The sequence below is a fragment of the Hordeum vulgare genome, chromosome 2H, assembly GCF_904849725.1.
Source record: "Hordeum vulgare subsp. vulgare chromosome 2H, MorexV3_pseudomolecules_assembly, whole genome shotgun sequence".
In the NCBI taxonomy this organism is placed as follows: Eukaryota; Viridiplantae; Streptophyta; class Magnoliopsida; order Poales; family Poaceae; genus Hordeum; species Hordeum vulgare.
In genome coordinates this window covers 603710879-603723219 of record NC_058519.1, presented here as the reverse complement: position 1 = coordinate 603723219, position 12341 = coordinate 603710879, and the positions used below count along the sequence as shown (strand labels likewise).

At 44.3% G+C, this 12341-nt stretch overlaps 1 protein-coding gene across 1 annotated transcript; it reads left to right on the top strand.

Moving 5' to 3' along the window:
• The first annotated feature begins 1620 nt into the window (after nucleotides 1–1620).
• LOC123430741 (coniferyl alcohol acyltransferase-like) lies at nucleotides 1621–9360 on the top strand. The gene is made up of 2 exons (XM_045114586.1): nucleotides 1621–2119; nucleotides 8248–9360. Exons 1-2 carry the CDS (start codon nucleotides 1676–1678, stop codon nucleotides 9190–9192), a joined length of 1389 nt encoding a protein of 462 aa, XP_044970521.1. The 5' UTR covers nucleotides 1621–1675; the 3' UTR covers nucleotides 9193–9360.
• Nucleotides 9361–12341: the final 2981 nt, after the last annotated feature.

Sequence of the window (12341 nt, the reverse complement as noted above, 5' to 3'; positions counted from 1 at the left end):
CAATGGTTTCTATCTCTTGAATTCGTGTTCTCCCCCATTGTTGACCTTCTTCGAGCTTGCTAACTCTCAATCCCTCCAATGATTCTTGCTTTTTTTTAGGAAAAAGAGAGAGGAGATCTAGATCCACATTTCCACCAATCGCTTTCTCCTCTATGTGATGGGAACCCCTTGGATCTAGATCTTCGAGTTCTTTGTGAGCTCCTTGTTCTTCCTCTCACATTCCTCCATTGCTTTTGTTGTTCTGGTAGAATTTGGGAGTGAAGGAATTGAACATTTCATGTGTTCTTGCCATTGCATTAGTTGCACCGGTTTGAGTTCTCCACGATGACACGTGGAAGTGAAGTTTGAGAAATTTATCACTCTTGGGTGTTTGAGCACCCTAGAGCTTGTTCCTCTTGGATGCATGGGCACCCTAGATGGTTGGTGGTGTCGTGGAGGTCAATCATTGTGGTGTAAAACTCCGAGCAAGCATTGGGGGTCCCCAATTAAATTGTGGAGATTGCACCGAGCAATTTATATGGGTTATGGTAACTATCCCCAAGGGTTACCAAAGTGTACGGGTTCGGTGACCGCCCCAAGGGTTGCAATTTGACGGGTTCAATGACCGCCCTCAAGGGTCCCTTTCTGGAATCACGACATTTTGCATTGTGTGAGGGCGTGAGGAGATTACGGTGACCTTAGTGGCTTCTTGGGGAGCATTGTATCTCCACAACGCTCCAAACGGAGATTAGCACCCGCAAGGATGTGAACTTCGGGATACATCGTCTTCTCCGCATGCATCGATTATTTCTTATCCGAGCCCTTTACTTGTGCAATTTACTTTGCGATAGTCATATTGTTTCATGTTACATATCTTGCTATCACTTAGTTAATTATCTTGCTTAGCATAAATTGGTGCACATAGTTGAGCCTAATTATTTTTGATTTTTTGCTTGACAAATTAAACGCTAGTCTTTAACTCATCTTGCCCAAAAAGGGGCAAGATTTACTCCCACACCATCCTCTTCTAAGCAAGTTATTCTGAGTTAAAATTGTGTTTCTAATCATCAGCCAAAGAAAAACATTAATTTTAGAAGGGACTTTAATTCTCCACATGAATCTCTAGGAAAGCTGGAATCATTCAAGACAAGTCTCTGATACAAAGATTTAGGAAAAGTAAACCTGCGATGACAAGTAAGCATTCACCAGATCCACAATATCCTCACAATTGGCAAATTAAGCATAGCTCGGTTGGTTAGGTTCCTTGTCCTAGGTTTGACACTGGTAAACATATTTATTTGGATGTATTTCAGCCTTTTAAAAAAATATTCGTTTAGTAGAAAGAGACATTTTGATCGACTATGAGGCCACTATGGATCTATGATGACATTGTAAATAAGTACTCCCTCCGTTCCATAATATAAGTCTTTTTAGAGATTCTATTAGAAGACTACGTATGGATGTATATGGACATACTTTAAAGTGTAGATTCACTCATTTTGCTCCGTATATAGTCCCCTAGTGAAATCGCTTAAAAGACTTATATTTAGAAACGGAGGGAGTACTTATATATGCACCATGGAGTCTCCTATAAATAACCCCCAGTTCACCCAGCACTCGCTCAAACGAAGCAAACAGCTCCCTCCTCGATCAGCAGGTCACACAGATAATTACATTACACATACACGTGCGCATCATGGTGCACTACGATGAGTCCACCGCCAAATGCCAAGGCGGCGACGAGGTAGCCGTGACGTTCACGTCGACCGTGGCGCCGGCGCTGCCGCTGCAGGAGCACCGCCTGCCGCTCTCCAACCTCGACCTCATCCTGCCCCCTATCGACGTCAGCGTCTTCTTCTGCTACGCAGCCGGCGAGGACTACACGGCGGGTACAGGCAGCCAGCCCGCCTTGACCCTGAAGACGGCACTGGCCAAGGTGCTGGTGGCGTACTACCCGCTCGCCGGGGAGGTCGTGGCCAACGCCGCTGGCGAGCCGGAGCTGCTGTGCGGCGGCCGCGGCGTTGACTATGTGGAGGCGGCCGCGGACGGCGTCGAGCTGCGGGAGGTGCGGCTCGGCCTGCCGGATGAGAGCGTCGAGAAGCTGGTGCCCAAGAAGATGTCCGGCGTCATGAGCGTGCAGGTTCGGATCATCACCATAACTTCCTTCATGCATGGTGCATCTGCATGAGAACTAGTACTAGCACAAAAGCTCGTGCCATTGTAAGGGGAACAAAAATATTCTCTTACATTTCTAGTAAAAACACACAGCCTGCAAAAAAGCGATAATCAGACAGCACGGATAAGGTATATAAATATAAGAACCGACAAGAATTCTTCAGCATGGATGTTCGTCCGCTTATCGTCGTAACCTTCGGCTAGCTGACCTCATAAATTCATGAAACTGACCTTATAAATTTAAATTCATACACCTATTGCTTACCATCTTTTTATTGCTTAAGAAGCAGGTCTGCTATGAAAATTGACTGCAGCAACATGAGAAGTCAATTATAATAGGCGAAATATTTAAAGTTTGTTTGCTTGAGCATTGAACATATGTAAGTGTATTTCACAAAAAGTCAAAAACATAAGCTTTCACAAACTAAGGCCCTGCTTGAAACCACAATAGATTATGATAATCTGGATTGTAAAAATAGATTATATAATCTGGTTTACAAAAATAATCTACGTGGGCATGTTTGGAGGCCAGATTATATAAACTATAATTCAGGTTTTACATTACATAATGACCTGTCCGTCCTCTGTTTTTTTTTCAAAGAGGAGGGTGGCGGTGGTAGGAATGTAATTATCTCCAACTTTACAAGGGTAATGGGTCACTAGCAATCCATAATCTGATTTTAGCTGGTGTAGAGTAGATTATGAGTTTTTAATAATCTATCCATCTAATATTTATAATTTACATTATAATCTGTCCTGTTTGAAGACAGAATAGATTATAAAAACTGAAATATATAATCTGGATGGTTCTAAACATGACCTAAAATGCATGATGAAGAAAATTACTCGCCTCATTACGAGTCGTCTTTGACATTACCAAATTCCAGGCAAAGCTGGCTAGAATTGCCAACAAGATATTAAATAGATAGATATTTTATGACCCAATATTTTGTGCATGCTTAGACGAGGATGAATCGAACAAGAATCTTTTACTTGAATAGTCTCGCTCGGGTTGAATCACAGTCGACATGAGCGGCTGCTTCTTGCACACGTAGTCTAGCTGTCTTTTTTCCTTCCCTGGTTTGGCCTGCATCAGCAGAAAGAGCGTACTTTAGGTAGATGTCCCTTTTTTTGTGCCAATCACGTCACTGTTCACCATCTTCTTTAAATTTTGGATCCATGAGACACATTTACGTCCGAGGTCACTGAAGCCCAACGCTCAGCAGGGACATCCCCAAACATTTTCGTAACCTAGCCCACGAGGAAAGAGCCCTGGATCGGAGAGTTTTAACCGTACATCATACTACTCCAAAAAGTGAGTAGTATATTGTTGATCGAATCGTTAATATTATAATCCTTTAATTTTTGCGGTAGGATATTTTCGTAATTCACTCGTAAGGTATATTTGTCCTTTCTTAAATTTAACACAATTTTTAAATAACGCAATTAATCACAATTGGACCCATCTCGGCTACACATATCTTTTAGTTTGTTTGCCATTCATCACTCAAAGCAGCCGCGCGAGTCCCGACGCCCGTCTCCTCAATCGCACAAGGCCGAACGTCCGTCGTTGCACTGAGATCTTCCTTTCCTGTGTCCTAGCGACGAGGCAGCCGCCCCATGTCAGCGCTGGTAGCAGTGTGCGTGCTTCTAGAAACGGAACGAGAAGAAATATTATCAACCTTGCTCGACCGGCAGTACCTCTGTGCGTGCTGCTGCTCCTCACCAGCCATGGCTGCGCACACATGACTGGAAAAGGCTGATTATAATTTTGATAAATGAATTCATGGTATTAAGTTACAACAAGGGATGTGATTCGGTAATGCAGGATTTGTGTGTGCGTGTGTGATGGATACTGACGGATTAGTTTGAGGGAAAATCTGATCAGTTCAAAATATTTTTTCTTCCAAAAATGCCCCTCGGGGTCTGATATAATACACGTGACATCAACGTATTGCATTGGATCTGGACCGTTAAATTCGTTCCGACGGACGGTCCATATCGACCGGATGCACTGTAAACCGGATGCACTGTAAAAATGACCGCTAGCTAGCTCCCTCGTCTGCTTCATCCGTCATGTGCGCCACCTCGCATGATCATCGGTCAACGCTGTCGACGATCAACCACCGCAGCCGCCATGGCTTTCACTGCCGACCTCCTCTTCTCCCTCGAGCCCTCCTCGTCGTCGCGACCAGTCGCTAGCTCGAGCCCACGCTTCCATGCCTCTGCCATAGCAGCCGTCCGTCTGCGCGTCGAGTGGCCTGCCTACCAGCGCCGCCTCTGTCCCACTCTCGTCGGCAGCCGCGCCCTCCATTGCCTGCACCACGCCATAGCCGCCAGCCCTGACTACTGCTGCCCCAAGCTGGCGAGCTTCAAGATGGTCGTGCCAGCCGCAATCCGAGACCCTCACCGTCGTCTGTCTCCAGCACCTTGCCGTTGACATCCAACGCCTCCCCAATGACGCGATTGAGGAATTGCGAGGGAGTAGCGACAGATGCCTTATTTATTCCCATGTGTCGACTATAAACCAAACATGGATGAATCCCCTGCTGCTCCGAGTTGTAGAATAAATCCCTCTCGGGTGGATGGATGGATGGATACGTGGGGCTGACAAAGCCGTTTTCACTTGTTTTATGGACAACGAGTTGATTTTAATAAATTGTTAGGGGTTTTATGCAAAATAGCATGCATGCCTATTTCTTTTATTAAAGGTATATAGATTGTTTGTGCCATCTTCCACGCCAGCATCAGATTTCCACGCGGACTTACTCCCTCCGTTCCTAAATATAAGTCTTTAAAAAGATTTCACTAGTGAACTACGTACGGATGTATATAGACATACTTTAGAGTGTAGATTCACTCATTTTGTTTCGTATGTAGACTCCTAGTGAAATATCTTAAAAGACTTATATTTAGAAACGGATGGAGTACAATTTATCAGCTGTTCTATCAATACATTGGACCAAATTAAATCCATCCAAAGAGTCATTGCAACATGAGTCACGTTGCAAATCCCTGAGCACAACATGGCTCATGTTCCCAAACTGTCCGGTAGACAACCTGCACGAAGTGCAACACAGTATTTGATCTGGCAGCTGAGGGTGTGAACTGAGACATAGCTGTCTCTCAGCTAAGAAACAACAAATCCAGTTCTTTAGCTATTTTTTTTTTCTGTTTTTACTGTTGCATTCCGGAGCAAAAAATATCCAGGTGGTACTGTTGATATACTAATACAATCGTATATGAAAATCTTTATAATCTCAATTAATTTTCGTGCTTTTTCTTCGAGGACTTTTTTTTTGTCCTTGGAATATAATATGTTTCACATAGTACTACTAGCACAAACGTGTTTCTAACGGAACGTCTACTTCCCAGTGAAGCATCTTGTTTACTTTTAGATGTGTGTGTATTTGTTTCCTTTCATGTGTATTCTCTCATGATTCCTTTGGATCTCTTTCATTCGGTCAACTCATGATGTCTTTTTCTATAGCCCCACAACTTCACCTTTTGTCACGAGGTGGGAGAAAGAGGAGGAGAGTAGCATGCGGCATGTGATTTATCCCCACACAAAGTCCATGCGTTTATTATATTTATTGTGAAAAATTGGAAGCGTCACTCATATCTTTTGAACCAAAATTATGTTTATGAATATTTTTTGTATATTTGAATTCCTGACAACTAAAGCTTTCAAACAATATTGGATACATTTCAAACTACGTGAAACTAATCATTGTAACCTGTGAACTTCAAATATATGAAAATGATGCTTTCAATTACATGAAGTTAATTTTAGTAAGTTTGTCAAGCTGATTTTGCCTCACTTTACCATGATCTGTGAAATGATTGTGAGTTTATGAAGCTGATCTGAAATATATAATTTTTCCCAATATGTGTGTTTCAGTGATATCAAGATGTGAATAGGTTTTATGACCTGTTATTTGAAACTGAGAGAAATTGAAAGAACTAAAGTCGGTTTACTAATATTAGTGAAATATGGTAAAATATGTTTTTTGAAATGATTGACCTCGGGTTTTATAAATGAGTGAATTTTTGTAATCAGAAAAAACAATTTTTATATGTGCGGACTCGGGTTTTTTTAAATGAGGGAAATCAGATTGAAATGAGTGAAATCGGTTTCTAAAAACGCGTAGAATATTTTTTCTAAAACGACTGAAATCGGTTATATGCAATGAGTGGAATCTGTTTTTGAAGATGGCTGAAATGTGTTTTTGAAATGAGTGAAATTATTCTTTTAATGCAGCAAAAACAAATTTTTAATGCATTAACTCTATCATTTGAAATGAGTGAATTCATATTTTTTAAATGAGTGAATTTTTATTTTGAATCAGCTGAAATCATTTTTGGAGATGAGTAAAATCTGTTTCTCAAACTGAGTGAAATATATCTTTTGAAATCGGTGAAATTAAAACTAGTTCAAATGTATCCATGGTTGTCTTGTGCTGAAGCTTCTCGCTATGAATGTACACATATAAGAATTCACAATCGAAGTTTTCACTAAATGACATCTATCGTCCAAATATTGACAATGAAATTAAATGAAAGTCTTTTGAGGCGAAGAGAGAGAGAAAGAGAGATAGAGAATATTTTAACAAGCATGCAACGGATTTTGTCTATACATTTTTGGAAAATTCTAATCAGCAGCGTGTGCATGGCTGTGTTGGCGTGCGGCGGGGCAGGAAAACAACCTCTATGCATGCAAGCTAATACATCAGCATGACATCAGCAAAGATTTTTTTAATGTTAAATTTTTAAAATGTTTTATCTCTTAAACTATAAATCCAATTGACGATCCGTTTTCGCCGTTAGCTTTCTTGCAACGAGATCTTCAAAACTAGATAACATGTTGACATGTTTCAACAACTTTTTTTTCGTCGATAGTTGCCAGATTACTATTATTTAGTTGTTAGATTATGAGACACTTAATAGCCACATTTAATTAACTTAGTTGTCAACTTGGCAACCGTGTGTATAGATTTTTTGCAACTACGCTTGCTTAAACCCGACGACCGTGTTTGATAAATGATTGTTGCCTTGTAGTAATTTTTATTATACATGATATAAACCTATGTCATAGGTTTGGTTTCTCATTTTAAATATGTCAACTTGTCATATTTACATACAATTTCGCTAGAAAAATATTTTGTGTGCTTGCTGGTTTAACTCCGTTGACTTGTCATATTTACTAACAATTACCATAAACAAGGAAGGTTTTTTTGTGGTCGTCGGTTTTAAATATGTTAAGTTGTCATATTTTTTGCACGTTATCCTTTCAAAAAAGTTGTTTGTGCTTGCACGTTCGATTATGTCGAGATGTCGTATTTATACATAATTTTCAAAAAATATGGTGATTAAGTTATTTTTTATCAGACGAGTTATTATTTCCCCTGTCCCAAAATAAGGGACTCAAAAATTGAGTCACTTTTGAGTCACTTATTTTAGGACGGAGGAAGTACTTACAAATATGACAAGTAAGTGCAACAAATATGGTAAGTACAAAAAAAATAAGTATGACCACGTGAGATCGACAATCTTTGCACGAAACGACATAAAAAAATATGGCAATTAAGTTATTTTTATTAGGAAAATAAATGGTTAATAATATAGCAAGTGAGTGAAACAATGTGGCAATTATGAAAGGAAATTTTTTTTTATCGAAACATGTCGACATGGGATCTAATTTCGAAGATCTTATCGCGACAAAGCTAACGGTGAAAACAGATCATCAATTAAATTAACGGTTTTAAAGATAATATTTTTTGAATTTCAAGTTTGAAGAAAACCTTTACGTAGTGCATGTGCATGCGAGCCGCCGCATGGAAACACCAGCATACTGCATAGTTGAATCCTACAGTACTTTCTTTCTCTATAAAAGCTCGCAAGATCATGCAGAGTATCCACATGTATTCTGTGTATTCCATTTGTTTTTCTCTATACATTAAAAAAGGCACCAATCTCAAAACGAAGCAATCGTGGATGTTTTAGCGATTTCACTAGAAAAACTATATTTTGGTACTATAGTACTTTTTGTAAAGTTGGTATAACAAGTGAACGATGTCCCACGTATGCGCGCAGGTGACCAAGTTCAAGTGTGGCGGTGCCGTCGTCGGGTGCACCTTCGACCACCGAGTCTGCGACGCCTACTCCTTCAACATGTTCCTCGTCGCGTGGGCCGCTGTGGCCAGGGGTACCTCCATCCCGCTGCCTCCGACTTTCAACCGTTCTTTCCTCGCGCCGAGCCGTCCACCTCCGTCGTGCACCGCGGGCATCCTCGCCGGCCGCCTCTTCCTCCCCGTCAGCCGCTTCCCACCCCCGCCAGCAACGGCGGCACCACCCACCGCTTTCAACCGTATCTACCACGTGGCCGCCGCCGACGTGGCCGCGCTGCAGGCCTCGGCGGGTCGCGGGCGCACGAAGCTGGAGGCGTTCACGGCCCACCTGTGGCAGCTCTACTCCAGGGCGGCGACGCCGCGACAGCATTCGTGCTGCATGGGCGTCGTCGTCGACGGGCGCGGCCGCATCTACCCCGACGGCACCATGCGGACCTACTTCGGGAACGTGCTGACCATCCCGTACGGCATGCTCGGCGCCGCCGACCTGCGTGACATGCCGCTCGCCGACGTGGCCGAGGACGTGCACCGGTGGGTGGTGGAGGCGGCGACCGGCGAGCACTTCCGGGACCTCGTCGACTGGGTGGAGGCACTGCGGCCCGAGCCTATGGTGGCGAGGGCATACATAGGAGGCGGCGACGACTTCGGCGAGGGGGCGACGGCGTCGTGCGTGGTGTCGTCGGGGCTGAGGCTCCCGTTCGGCGAGGTGGAATTCGGGTGGGGTCGTCCGGCGTTCGCGTCGTACCACTTCCCGTGGCCCGGTGGCACCGGGTACGTGATGCCGATGCCGAGCGCGCGTGGGGGCGGGGACTGGGTGGTGTACGTCCACGCGGCGCCGGAGGTGGTGAAGGTGATGGAGGAGGAGCCAACCGTGTTCAGAGCCCCGGTGAGCAGCGACATATTCGGGTGATGGTGTGCGCCGGCGGCCCGGCTGACACAAGTCGGCATGCCAGAGGGGTGGTATATGGAACTATGGGTTGATCTTTCCACCTGTACTATGTACAGTCACGTGCTAGTGTCGCTTGCCGTTGTGGAGAGATTGATGTACCTCGGGTAACAACGTGGGGTGGTGCTACAAATCAACCGACTCGGGTTCGCGGCCGTACGATCATCTGTCCTATGTCTGTTGGATCAGCAGCAATGCTATACATACATAAATTTACATAGGTTTTATAAAAAAATGGATCTTGATTGAAGATTAAGGAGAATGGGCCCCACCCCCCTTGAAAATCAGGGGGGAGTGGTTAGTTAGAAAGAAAGAATCCTAATCAGCGTGTAACCTTATGTAACTGTTTGTATGTCTAGCATTTTTGGTTGGATCAGCCAACTCTCTTCTCCTCCACGGCTCCACCAATTTAACGCAACACCAATAATTCTGGGGTGATGTCCATGGCAGCATCAAGCGCAGCCCGCGACGACACCCCCTGCCATCCCCTGGCAAAGCTCCATTGCAATCCCCGGCAATGAGAGAAAGCTGCAAGGCAACACCGTCGGTGCCAGCGAAGCTCCATTGAAGCACCACCGGTGCTCCAATGCAGCACCCGTGAAGCTCCATTGTAGCCTGATGACCCCGGCGAAGCTCCATTGAAGCACCACCGATGCTCCGATGCAGCATCCGCAAAGCTCCGTTGTAGCCTGATGACCTCGACGAAGCTCCATTGAAGAACCACCGGTGCTCCGATGCTGCATCAACGAAGCTTTATTGTAGCGTCGACGAAGCACCATTGCAACTCCGGCGACGCTTCAATGGAGCTTTGACAGGGTGGTTTGCAACCTCACTGCCTGCTGCTGCTGCCACCGGCGAGCCTGCAATACCGCATCGCTGCCCCCCTTTGTAGCACGGCTCAGTTGTCACTCGTCGTCAAATGCAAGCCCCCCACATCGCAATGGCACCCCCTCCTTCGTAGAAGCGGCAGCTCCGTCGACTGAGATGAGGGAGGTCATGGAGGGTGAGGCACTCGGGGATAGGAAGAAAGCGGAGTGTGGACAGAGGAGATCGGGCACATCTAAAGGAGGAAGAGGCAGAAGATGAGGTTGAGGAAGAAGATAAGGTTGTGCGGAAGGACGGTTCAACGGTCTCTCAAGGACGCGTGTCAGCCCCTCGAGGCGGCTTAAACACGCGTGAAATCAGCCGGCTTATTTAGAACTTTTTTAACAACGTGTAGTGTTGCGTGAAGGGTGATGCATATACGTATGTTTCTTTCAGAACATGGGTATACCTGTGTATGATGGATATATCATGAGTTAATTACAGAGAATTACCACAATTGGGGCGGAACGTACAGATTGGTAACAAGATTCCTAAATTTTTTTCATGTCAGTACCAACTTTCTGTGAGGCCATTGCAAATAAGTCTAAACCCGTGTGTTTATACGTATTGACGCTCGATCTGAACTATTGGGCCCACCCGTCAGGTGCCATGGTCGCTAATCGGTGCGTGCCCATGCGCCGACAAGGACGAGCCCGACGCGGTCGCCCTCTTACCCCGGCCGGCCTCTTCCCTCCTCCCCCACCTGACCACTCTTCCCTTCTTCCCACCCCACCACTCTCCGCGCTGACGGTCCCGAGCGCCACACGCCCGCAGCACCGCGCCGCCGCCACCGCCATGGTTTTCGAAGGCGAGAGCAGCGACGACCAGTCAAGCCTCCCAGACATGTCCTCCTCCAACTCCTCCACCGACGGGATTTACGAGGTGAGCTCATTCGAGCTAGGGTTAGGGTTAGGGTTAAATTTTTGGGGGATTTTTCTGTTTAGGTTTCTTTTGATTTGGAGATTTCTTTTGATTTGGTTTATTCCTCATCCTTTGGCAGTGGAGTGATGTGTATTAGCTTGTGCAGGTTCCAGTTTCAATGGAGGACCCGGATTACCATGGGCTTGAGCTTGATATAATGGTGTTCTATGATAAGCACGGCAGGTCATCGAAGAGGCATGTTGCAATTGAAGGCACAGACACAGGGAGAAGGTTCTTAGCATGTGGAGAGCCTGTAAGTTTCTTTCTTAGTTGATAAGTAGTACTTATGTCCATGATTGTGTGCTTGAGAGTGGCAGTTATATTGTTTGTTTACTCTGAAGAAATGAGAGTGTCCTTGATGCCAGTTTCATATGTTCTTGTAGTTGGATAATTCTGTAGTTGGATCTTGCTGTTGAACAAAGAACAACAGAATTTTAGAGCTCTTATTGTTGTACAAAAAGTGCAGGATTTGAGATCTATAGTTGTTGTTAGAGTAACTGATGTACTTATGCTCTAATAGCATTTGAGAACAACAGAATTTTAGAGCTCCAATTGCGGTTAATTAAACTCCATATCATGTTGTGGTTTTGTTCAATGGCACAAGTCTTTTAAATTTGGGATGCACATGTAGTTATCCATATTATGAACTCACTAGCTATTTTGCTCTTTTTGCGGGAAGGTGATAATTGTGGTTTTGTTGAATGGGTTGATCACGACTAGCCCATAATAGTGCAGAATGCATTGTTGAAGCTTTGGGCAATGTTTGAAGATGCCAAGAATGCTAGGGTGACTAATAATCTTGAAAGTTCTCTGACTATTCACCATCTAACAGAAGAGAATAATACTTTGGATGCCAACTATGACAAGTTAGTTAAAGATGTGCATGAACTGATGGATTTCCAGGAGGAAAGGATGATTGATTTCAGTTATCTGCAGTCTAACATAACATATCACCATCAATGCAGAAGTGAACTGGTGGCTGATATGAAAGGACGGATGGCAAAGAAAGATGCGGATCACAAGCATCTTAATGACAAGTATCAACTCATGGTTAACCTGACAAGATCTGACGCAACTGTCATCCATAACTTGAAGTTCAAGAATACAAAAGAGAAGGAAGTGCACAGTGAAGCTATGGAGAAATTAGAGTTGAAGAATGCAAAGCTCACAAAGTTCGAGGAGAAGCTTACCCAAGAGAAGTTGGAGCTGAAGTTTCAGATTGCTACTCTGCTAAAGGGAAAGGAAGTGCAGAGTGAAGAGAGGGGACATCTGGAGCTTCACATAGCTGAGCTGATGAAATGAGAGGAGAAGCTCATCCTGAAACTCAA

Excerpts from the sequence above, each read along its gene's own strand:
- LOC123430741 (XM_045114586.1), top strand. The coding sequence starts at position 1,676 with ATGGTGCACTACGATGAGTCCACCGCCAAATGCCAAGGCGGCGACGAG. Across the intron at positions 2,120-8,247 it reads CCGGCGTCATGAGCGTGCAG|GTGACCAAGTTCAAGTGTGG; the intron begins GTTCGGATCATC and ends GTATGCGCGCAG.